The sequence below is a fragment of the Physcomitrium patens genome, chromosome 20 (assembly GCF_059467195.1).
Source record: "Physcomitrium patens ecotype Gransden chromosome 20, ASM5946719v1, whole genome shotgun sequence".
Classification (NCBI taxonomy): Eukaryota; Viridiplantae; Streptophyta; class Bryopsida; order Funariales; family Funariaceae; genus Physcomitrium; species Physcomitrium patens.
The window spans coordinates 8006424-8017632 of NC_143429.1; the positions used below are offsets into that span (position 1 = coordinate 8006424).

The 11209-nt window shown below is 33.0% G+C and overlaps 1 protein-coding gene across 2 annotated transcripts; it reads right to left on the reverse strand.

The window, feature by feature from the left end:
* Positions 1-1289: 1289 nt before the first annotated feature.
* On the reverse strand, positions 1290-3674 carry LOC112273499 (uncharacterized). 2 transcript variants are annotated; one of them, XM_024502391.3, is made up of 2 exons: positions 3534-3674; positions 1290-3248 (listed from the first exon to the last, which is right to left on the reverse strand). In XM_024502391.3, the coding sequence occupies exon 2, from the start codon at positions 3128-3130 to the stop codon at positions 1931-1933; it is 1200 nt and encodes a 399-aa protein (XP_024358159.1). In that variant the 5' UTR covers positions 3131-3248; positions 3534-3674; the 3' UTR covers positions 1290-1930. The 2 variants fall into 2 exon arrangements, with proteins under 2 accessions (XP_024358159.1, XP_024358158.1); XM_024502390.3 differs by having other exon boundaries at positions 3443-3572.
* Positions 3675-11209: the final 7535 nt, after the last annotated feature.

Genomic DNA, 11209 nt, shown 5'->3' on the forward strand with positions numbered 1-11209 from the left:
GGTGATATTCTATTTCTATATGCTTTGTTTGAGCATGAAAGATTGGGTTGTCTACCAGTTTAATGTTGCTTTGGTTGTCAGTGAGAGGATAGGTTGGTTTTGTATCACAGATTTGGAGTTCCTGTAATAGCCTCTGTAAATAAACAATGTCTTTTGCGGCTTCGGTGAGGACGCGGTATTTGGCTTTGGTGGTGGAGAGAGCCACAGTCAGTTGACGCTTACTGGACCAATTAATAGGAGCATGCCCGAGCTTGTGGAGGATTCTTGAAATTAGCCTTCTTGTATCAAGACATCGGTTACAACCGGCATTGGCATGTGTTACTAGTGTTGTTTCTCCAGAAAATGGAAAGAAGATACCGATATTGGAAGTTCCTTTGAGATATCGTACTCGCTTAGCGGCAACTAGGTGAGAGTATTGCGGTTTTTGTAGGAAGCGACTCAAGCATCTTACAGCATAATTTATATTTGGTCTAGTGATGAGGGCGAGATAGAGTAGGCCGCCGACTAACAATTGATGGTATCTCTGATCTGTGCTCCCTACATGTTAACACAGAGCAAACAGACTATTCTCAGCATGTGCTACTATCGGAAGCAGAGCTCACCGGACAGGACTTCTAAGAAGCTAAACGCTCTGCTCTGATACCATGTTAACGAGGCATAAGAAAAGTGTTACCATATTGATCACAGTTCGTTTACAGCATGTTCTACTTATCCAAAAGCAAGTGGCTATTAAAAGTGAATAAGTAAACGGCACTGCTACTTGTACCATTCAGTGAATGAAGGCAAGTTGATAGTATGACGAAAGGGGCGAATATTGACGTCATCTAGGAAAAAAATGCGTTGTATCTAACAAATAACTCCTCCATGTTCATGGATTTTTACCCCTCATATTCCAACACCTACACAAACACTCTCGGCAAAGGTGCCTTTTTGATCCAATGCTAGCCCTAAAAATTCCAAAATTCAGTTTAATTCCTACTACAATTCTTAAAGAACTCACTAATTGGTTGATGTTTCATACACTTTCTACTAGTTTCTTAATGTTTCTTGTACCTAAGCTGTAACCTGAAATTGCTCCCGTCGTGTGCAGCATGGCTCTCTGCTGCGCCTTCTACAGCTCGGGGGGGGGGACCATTCTGCAGTTTTTGAAGCTCTCAGCTTCTGAAATTGCAGAAAAATAAATTGACAGCAGAGCAGAGCAGCATCTGTAAACCAGCAGACAACTTTTGAAGCATCAAGTAATGTGGTCCATCTCTGAACTTATCCAGCGTTCACTGGTTCCTCACACGTTTTGCCTTCTTAATAACTTTCATTGTGTAATTTTATAATAAACCAAGATATGGCAAAAGACATTGTTCATTTGCTCTATTAGTACTACTGATATAGATAAAGAGCCTGTGTGTAATGCACTATCACTTTTTTGATATGAAAGCACATGAGATATAATTTTGCTTGAAATTTATGACTAAAAATTCGATAATTCCCACAACTGGCGTTGACTGCGCTGACAACAGTACCCGCAAAGTGCTCTGTTCACACCTGCACCGTAGTTCGAACTCCCTGATCCTCATCACCGCGCTGGGAGACTAGCCGTCGACTTACAACAATTGCACCAATTCGAAGGTGCACAAGAAACCCGTGTTTGTTCATTGAAAACAATTTTGTTACGAAATCAACTAAGTAAACCGTGCTGTCTCTGTTTAGCAAATCCCCGAGGACGTAGAGAGGGTCGCAGCTCTCGTGTTTGTAATGACGTGAGGTGTGTAGACACAGTAGATTCAGTCCTGCTGTCTGCAATGCAAGTCTAAACTTTGCTGAAAGCTTGTTAGCGATCGGACAAAAAACGCATTGCACTTTGATTCAAACACGGCGTAGGGAAACCGCGGATCAAATCACTACGCTACGCTCGCAAACTAGTTGGATTGGTTTCTCATACACGAGCCATCTCCACACTGCACATCATGAAAGGACCGACACCCTTAGGATCGTTTGTCGCGATGGGCTCACTAATGTAATACTCGAATGTACCGTTGCGGTACGGAGTGCCCCCGAGGCCGCCCACGCTCGCAATGCGCGTGTAATTCACTCCCATGTCCGCAGTTTCTACGACGAAGTTGGAGACGATGCCAACATAGCCTTTTTGGGCGACACTGAGGTACATTTTCGGGAGGTAGCCCTTGCGCACACCTTTAGCGTATGAGTACACGAACATGGCGGACGCGGAAGACTCAAGATAATTGCCCTTCTTGTACGGTTTGTCAAGAACCTGCCACCACAAGCCAGATTTCGAGTCTTGCACTTCCTTCAAGACTATGGCTAAGCGGTGCGTGATAGCAAGCAGGTGAGCTCGCTTGGGGTGGTGCTTGGGAAAATACTCCAGCGTGTCAACGATGGCCATGAAGTACCAGCCCATGGCGCGCCCCCAGAAGCTCGGCGAGCGGCCGGTCTTTGGATCCGACCAGTTCTGCGCGCGGGACTCGTCGTAGCCGTGGTAGAGAAGCCCGGATTTGGAATCACGAGAATGCTTCTCCATGATGATGAACTGAGAGGCGATGTCGTTGAATTCCTTGGGTTCATGAAAGAGCGTCCCGTACTCAGCGTAGAAGGGCTCCGCCATGTAGAGCCCGTCGAGCCACATCTGGTAGGGGTAGACAAGCTTATGCCAGAAGCCTCCCTCCCTTGTGCGGGGTTGCTGCCGCAGCTGCTCCCGCAGAGTTTTTGCAGCGGTCCGGTACTTCATCTCACCTGTTTGTCTGTAAAGGGTGAGCAACAACCTGCCCGTCAGTATGTTGTCAAGGGTGAATTCCGTGAAGTTGTAGTTGCCAGCGATGGTGCCGTTATCCATCACGTGGCGTTCTACTTTAAATTTGATATAATCGAAGTAACTCTTGTCGCCAGTCGCCTTCCAAACAAGTTCGATTCCTCGCAGAAACACGCCAAGCTCATACTGGAACCTGTCCTTTGCAGGCCCCATAACCCTCCACTCTTTCATCGACGTTATGGCCATGCGCTTGGCCAAGTCCAAAGGTTCATGCTCAGAAACAGTGGCGCTCGCTACAGGTATCCATGGTCCCAGGCACATGATAGAAATCCCGATCGCCACCAAGAACAATCCATACCTGGACTTCATTAATACTGGCGTCCCAAACCTGCTAGGCTTGGAAAAAACCCAAACTTTTCGCTCGCCGAAGATGATCACAATCCACAAAACTTCGGATTCTTCGTCAAAATTATAACATGTGCAAACTCTGCAGATGACCAAAACATTACCAATATGTCAAATGTTTGAACCCTTTGAGCGAGATCATCTGGAACCAATGTACTAACTCTTGAATTGGCAAGAGCGTGCTGCAAATGCAACAAACTCTGAAAGCAGTTTCCGATCAAGAGAGAATGAAGCGAGTTGTGAAGCATCAGCGAGGATCACGAATCTATATAATACCAGGCAAGGATGTGTAGTCTTCCGATCTACTCTGTTAGCGAGGATCGTAAAAGATGTGCAAATGGCTCCTGAATTCAGGAGACTTTTGTACCTTGACGGACACAGGAAAGTCTCCAGAAGGATAAGCGGCGACTTTGCTCTCGAACCTCCTCAGTTAAATACGATTATTGGAGATCCCTGACGACGTGGCTGTGAGGAGCTGGAAGTCGTTGCATTGACGATGTCCTCGTCAATGGTGTTGCGGCGTTCCTCAACATTTAATCATCTGAATTCGGTGATCGGCGTGCGGTGGGACCTTGCTTCCCTGGCTACTACAATTTACAAATTGCCTACCGTAGGTTTTCTGATTCCTAAATTGACTTTCTGTTCAGTTCCAGCTGTCATCATCCTCCTCGGCGTGGACTCTGGTGGCTTCAGCTGCGAGGCGGAATTCATATTTTAGTCTTCAGAAGAAAAAAAAGCTTTACCATGTGACAGTTCAGAAAATCTAGTGAGTGCTTGTTAGAATCGACGGAGTCCTACTGTGTCGTGTGCTGATTCTGAAGAAAGCCATCCTGGTACTCTTAGCCCATTGCCGCGTAACCACACCATGTGCAGAGAGTGCAACAGTGAAGATTGAAACCTGTGAGCCTTTCGGCAATCGGTAGTAGGTCTGCGAAAAACAATTCAACTTCCTATTTTAGGCATCACTGTTGACACGAGCAACAGAAGTGAGTGGGTCCCGAACACGGTGCTTTCGGATATCGGTGAGAAATGCATGTCGCGATGACAATTGTTCTAGAGTGTATTGGAAATATCCTTTGGGCAGGTTCCGGCGCCTCCTCTTCTTCCAATCCTCGATCAACATTCCTGCACAACAAACAAAGCAACGTTGATACCATGTTCTTCGCGACCAGCTGTGATATGTGTAGCCACTCCGTACAGTGCATCAAGGTCAATCCTGATTCGGGGGTGGGTTTCCTTGCCAAGAGGTGAAGAGTCGAGTAAGGATGTCCCTTATCTTTGCAAACAAGCTTGTCCCACATCTCTTCATCAAACGTAAATCTTGAAAATAGGAGTCTGTTGATAGGTGATTGCTCCATTCAAAAGATACCAAAAGTTTTGCGTTTGACTGAAGCTTCATGAGCTTTACAAGTCACAAAAGCATTCTTGGGATTCTTCAGTGGACGTTGTAAGAATTACCGAGTAAAGTAAATTCATATGGAAAGTGTGCACTGATGCCGTACTTCCTTCGCACTTAAGTACAAATCCATGTGAGGCAGAAGACTTCACTAGATCTTGATAAAATTTTGCCAGTATTATTTTATTGTTCTGGATGTAGACTTTCTAAAAACACTGTTTTGTATGTAATCGGCTGCCATAAGCGTAGTAGCAACGAAGCCAAATTTGGATTCTATGCAAGCAGTTCCAGCCTCGTCAACCCTAATACTATGCCTTGAATTTGGTGCGGACCAGGTGGAAGCCGCTCACGGGCAACCAATGACACTCTCGGACAATTGCCAAATCCCCGAATTCCCGCCACTAGTCTTGGATGTCTTCACCTGAAGCTTCCAAAAACAGTCGTGGTGTTGATGATTTCAATTCTGGTAACGGCCAGACAAGAGCCACGATGTTTGGTGAAACGGAAAGCAAACTGTTCTCCTTAGGACCCACCGTGACAAAAGTGTTGTGGAAACTAATAGTGGTCTGTCCAACACACATCTGTCTCGCTTTCTCTGTGTGGCTTATCTTTCGTCGATCCTAAGATCTACGGTCCATCTGCAGGAAAGGTTGGGAAGAATGTGTCTTCAAGGCCATCATTAATCTTATCAATACTTTTCTTGTTCTATTTATGGCCTTATAAAATTTTATAATTTTTTTTAAAAAAAATATACAACATAAAACATCAATTTCTTTTACTATCTCTAATCTATTAACCTACATTTTCCAAGAAAAATCTCTACTAATTTTTTTGATTAAGTCCTTCTCTTTATATTAGCCTTCATATAGCTTTTCAACTTGTAATTGTATTGTAATAGCACAAATCAATGCTACTCAACAAATATTTTATAAAATTCTAGCTATCATACTAACTTTTTTGAAGACCCACTATCTAGACATCACAATAAATAAAGAAGAGATTGTCAATTCCATTGGATTCAACTTTGATATAAAAACTTCTTTGATATAAAAACTACCATAGAAAGGGTCAAGAATCTAGTAGAGTTTAAAATGTCATCTATACTTTGAATAAGACAATAAGTTTTTTTTTGTCTAAAAAAATCCATGTAAGATTACTTATTAATAAATCATGAGAATTATCCTAATAATAAGAATTATAAAAATAATAATTTGATAAGTTGAAATTTTTGATAAGTTAAAACATTTGGTCTATGGAATTGAATTCCGCTATGATCTACCTCCAACAAGAGAATTGGACTTATTCTCACTTCAATTCCAATTCTTATTATCCAGACATTGTTTTAGAAAATATTAATTATATTAGTTAATTTAGCAATGGATATAAATAAATAGGATTTTAAGAGTGGAAAAACCAAATCAATAGGTCTAATACAAATTAAGGATACTTAATTTATCTTAAAAAATTAAATTAAATTAAAATTTGATAAGATGATAAGCAATTTTTTAAAGAAAAAAAAAATACAACACAACACAACAAATACCTTCTATAATTATTTAAAGATAATATAAGTGTGAAAAAAGACCATGATAAAAAAATATCCTTTTCATATTATTATTATTATTTTATTAAATCAAGGTAAATTTTGGATAATTTATTTAATATATTCTTTCTTTTTATTTATCTTACTTTTTCTTTTAATATTTTAAATGAAATTAAGTTGTATTCTATCTAATACAATATTATTATTAGTGAGGAATTTTTCTTGATATTAGCTTTGCCTACAATTCATTAAATTTGGCAAAAATATTTCTATTAAATTAGTGTTGTAGATTGGCATTTCATATAAAATAAATTATTTTAATGTAAAAATTATATATCATGCAAATAACATATTGTTCTTACAATTTGACAAATGATATTGATAAGATATAAATATGTGACATTATTTTTTCTACTCCAATATATTATTTAAATTTATTTGTATGAAATACATCACAAAATATACTTTTTTATTTGACTTATTTATTTTTGATGACTTGTTGGTCTTATCTTAATTATTTTGGTACCATAGTAATATTTAATTATTTTGGTACCATAGTAATATTTAATTATTTTTAAATATATTGAATAAGCTAAAATATTTTCTTTTAACATTCTTCTTAGTTCTAAATGCCATTATTAATCTTGACAATACTTTTCTTGTATTCTAATCTTAATTTAAGACTCTCTTAATATTTTATATTTTAGAATATTTACTTTTAGTTCTTTTTTATCTCATATCAAAGGTAGTAGATAAGTCTTATTAACTATTGATAATGTTCTATATTAAGATGAAAAGACTACCCTAATATTTGATATTTGTTGAGGCCTTTATAAGTTCTTTCAAACAAAATATTTGAAATACCATTTGTCAAGGATATGAATTTCAAAGAAAGAAAATCTCAATACACTCTTACGTCACTTAAAAAGATAAGAAAATTACTCAAGGATGGTAATATTTTGAACTAGAATAGCTATTGCTAAAGACAAGAAGACTAGAAAGTCTTGAAATAAGACTAAAGACTAAAAAGATGTTGAGAAGAGTGAAAAAGGCTTTACCCTTGCTTCCATATATACTATTCAATTAAGAGCTATGTCGCAATACTGTCATATTAAGTGTATTTTTGCTTAAGAATATACCAAGCACCTAATTGTGGAAGGTAAGTAGAAATGTAACAATAATCCTATCAAGTTTAAATGAGTCTTAAATATACTTTAAGTAATCTTTAATAATTCTAATAAAACTTTAATCAATCCTAGTAAATTTAAAAGAATTTATAAAAGAAACATAAAGAAATAATAAATTAATATAAAAAATATATATAAAAATAAAACCTTAAAGAAATAATAATAATCCTAATAGAATGCTATAAATATAAAATTTAAAAGAAATAATAAAAAATTATAAATAAAATTATAAATAAATTTTAAATAAATTTTAATCAAATCTTAATTTAATCCTAATCAAAATCATATTGAATCTTAACCAAATCTTAATTTAATCTTAATTTAATCTTAATTAAATCCTAATTAAATCCTAATTAAAATTTTAATTACAATCCTAATGAACCTTAATCAAATCGTAGATCAAATCTTAATTAAATCCAAATTGAAATCCTAATGAATCTTAACAAAATCTTAGATCAAGCATTAATAAAAACTTAATAAAATCCTAAATCTTAAACAAATCCGAAATTCTAGACTAATCCTAATAAAATCCTAGTAAAACTATAAATCAATCTTAAGAAAAACCTAATCAAATCCTAAATCTTAAACAAACTATTTACAAATCTTATAACATATTGCAAGTTCAATAATTAATGATTGTTGCTAATTTATTTTCATTCAAAATTTGCAAATTTTTCTAAAACTAAATTAGCAACAAGCATAAAGAATTTGCAAAAGATTGCATATATCAAATAGATAATAATCTCTAAACTCTATTTGTTTGTTTCTAAAAGTATATGTTATTAGGTAAAAAAGCTATATATCAATATTTTATGATATCTGAGTATTTATTTATGTGATATGAAGAAAATTACACACAAGTATATGTTAGTAAGGATTTGAAGCTACTACTAATGTTTTAGTGATATCTCAAGATCCATAATAAATTTATAGTTAAAATTTGTTGTCCTAATTGTTGAAAGTACAATAATACTTCATATAAAATTTAAATTTGTTAAATATTCCAATCATTAGATATGAACTATTGAAGTTTGAAAAAAATTCATCTTAAAGATATATAAGATTTTATAATATTTTTATTATATTTCGGATGATCTTTGATACTTAAGACTTATGTATTGATATTATTGCTTAAACAAAGACAATTTTGTTTATAAACATTGTGTTTTTTTTTTTTTTTTTTTTTTTTTATATCTTGAAACTGACTTGATTGAGCAATTATTATCAGCCAGAAGCCTAGCACTTTTTTAAGAAAAATTCTCTCTATCCCAACAATAATCATCTATGACTTCTATGTGTATGGATTTAATTTTCTTAACTAAAGATATTTCTTATTTTTGAATAAATTCTTTGTCTATAAAATAGGTTGAGAGTCTTAAAACTTATAATATAAAAACTTTGTGATTTTTTATTCCTAAATAAACTTCTATTATAAACAAGATGATAGATCTAAAGAGAAAATAGGACCTTTATTAGATGTTACACATGATTCTAATTCCATAATTCCTATTATAACTAAAAAACTTATTTTTCAATATATTATCTTATTTAGTAATCATATTCTTCATATTATGATTGTGTTGCTTCTTTGCACAATGTTGAATAGTATGCTTAGCTTTTTCACAATATAAGCATAAATCTTCTTAATGACATTGAGTTTTTTCTTGCTTCATGAGGGATTTAAAATATATCGTATCAATTTATATTGATTTTGGCCTTGATAAATAATTTTTTTAAAACATTGAAATTGCCATTATTACTTGACTTGTTTTTCTCCAGTCAAATCTTTATTTTTAAAGCCTTTCAAATAATTGATTGTTGCATGCAATGGCTTGAATAATAATTTGTTTCAAAGATTTTACTTTTAACATTGTCAATAATAAATCTTTGATATTATCCTTAAATCCATAATAAAATTGATTGATAAGGGCTTTATCATTTCAGTCCATATTACAAATAAGATTTTGGAATTCAACAGTATATATAGTAGCTGACTAAGATCTTTATCATAAAGATAAGAATTTGGTCTTTATTATTTTTTTTATCACTTTTTCCAAATATGGCTATAAATACTTTTAAAAATAAATTTAAATTATAAAGGTGTCATGAATCATTTTCCATCAAAGATGCAAATTAAAAAAGAACACTTCCAGATAGAAGTATGCATATGAATCCAACTTGAATAAATCTATCAAAGTATTGGAAGAAATATAACCTTAAATAGGACTTAATTTATTACAGAAATCTTCAAAATTTTGATCTTATTCCATCAAATTTCTTAGGCATACTAATCTATATCCTATTATATTTATAGAAGCAAAACTTCTTAGATTTGGTTGTGAGGTTGATCTACTTGTTTCTTTTAACTGCACAACTTCTTGACATAGATCTTGAATTTCTTCTATAGGCATAAAATTAATGTTTCTATGGTTGGCACTCATGATGAATGAAATTTATATTTTAAGAATATTGACAAGTTTGTAAAGATTTATAATAGTTGCAAATCTATTCTCATTTTTGTAAAATATAGCATCTATGATTTTTCTTTTTGTTTCAAACAACTTAACAAATCTACAAGTCAAATTAGAAGAAGATAATCCACAACCTCTAATATCATATGAAAATTTCTACAAAGAGGGATAATCTACTCTCTTTAAGAAAAAAACGAATATTAAAAAATTAAATAATTTGTTTGAAGATAAAAAATCTATAGCCTTTAAAACACAATAATAGAAGTCGCATAATTTACTTACTTCTAATATAAAATAAAGATAATAAGTTAGCACTCTTGTCAAACTATGAAGGACATAAATTTCAAAGAAAGAAATATTTAATATACTCTTATGTTACTCAAAAAGACTAAAAAATCACTCAAAATGGTAATATATTGAATTATAAAGCTATTGTTAAAGTTAAGAAAAGTAAAAAGACTTGAAATATGATTAAGGACTAAAAAGGCATTGATAAGAATGAAGAAGTCTTTAATCATGTATCTATATATACTCTCTAATTAGGAGCTATGTCAAAATATTCTTTAGGACCTTCAATACATGTTGACTTTATTAGATATATGACTTAACTTATAAGGCAATTTATCTTTATGTTCACCACATAGTTAGCTTGTTCTATAAGCTACTAATATATGTATCACGTGGCTAAATTTTTGACTAATTTTTTAATCTATCAATTAATTACAAACACATATAAAGTCAAAGTAGCATCTATGAAGCTTCCAAAAAACTTCTCTAGAAGATATTATGAAAATATTTTATTTCATAATGTTTTATTATAGAAGAGCCTAATAAAAATATATAATAAAATTAAAAGAATAAATAATTAGAAGGTAGTAAAAAAAATTAGTCTTAATATTGTCTTTTATAGAAAGAACTTTTTTTTATTTTATATAAGTATAATTGCATCAAATAAAAGTAAATGAGATAAATAAATAATATAAGCATCTTTAATAAAGAATTAAGAATATACTTAAGAAAAATTGGCCTCAAATTATCAAAAATTGATATCTAGAGAGGATTATTTGTGAATTTGCATCAAAATCAAATCCTTAAGGTACAAAATTACACACCTATAGTGACTTTGAGGTTATTTTGTAAATTAAAAAGTGGATTTTGAAAGAAAACTAAACAAGAAATTCTTGAGAATTGATTTCATGTCATTTAGATCAATATTTAGGTTTTGAAGGATTTTCAAAATTAAGTGAGACATTGAGTGAGTTTGGATTTTTAGAAATAAAATAAGTTTATGAGTTTAAAAATTTGGTGAATTTTGTGATATATTTATAAATAAGAATTTAAAAATTTATCATTTTACTTATTTTAAATATGTAAAAAAGTTGAAATCAATTGAGTAATTAGATTAAAGATTATAAATTTTGTTGTAGATTGAAGTCTCAAAAATTT

Excerpts from the sequence above, each read along its gene's own strand:
- LOC112273499 (XM_024502391.3), bottom strand. The coding sequence starts at position 3,130 with ATGAAGTCCAGGTATGGATTGTTCTTGGTGGCGATCGGGATTTCTATC.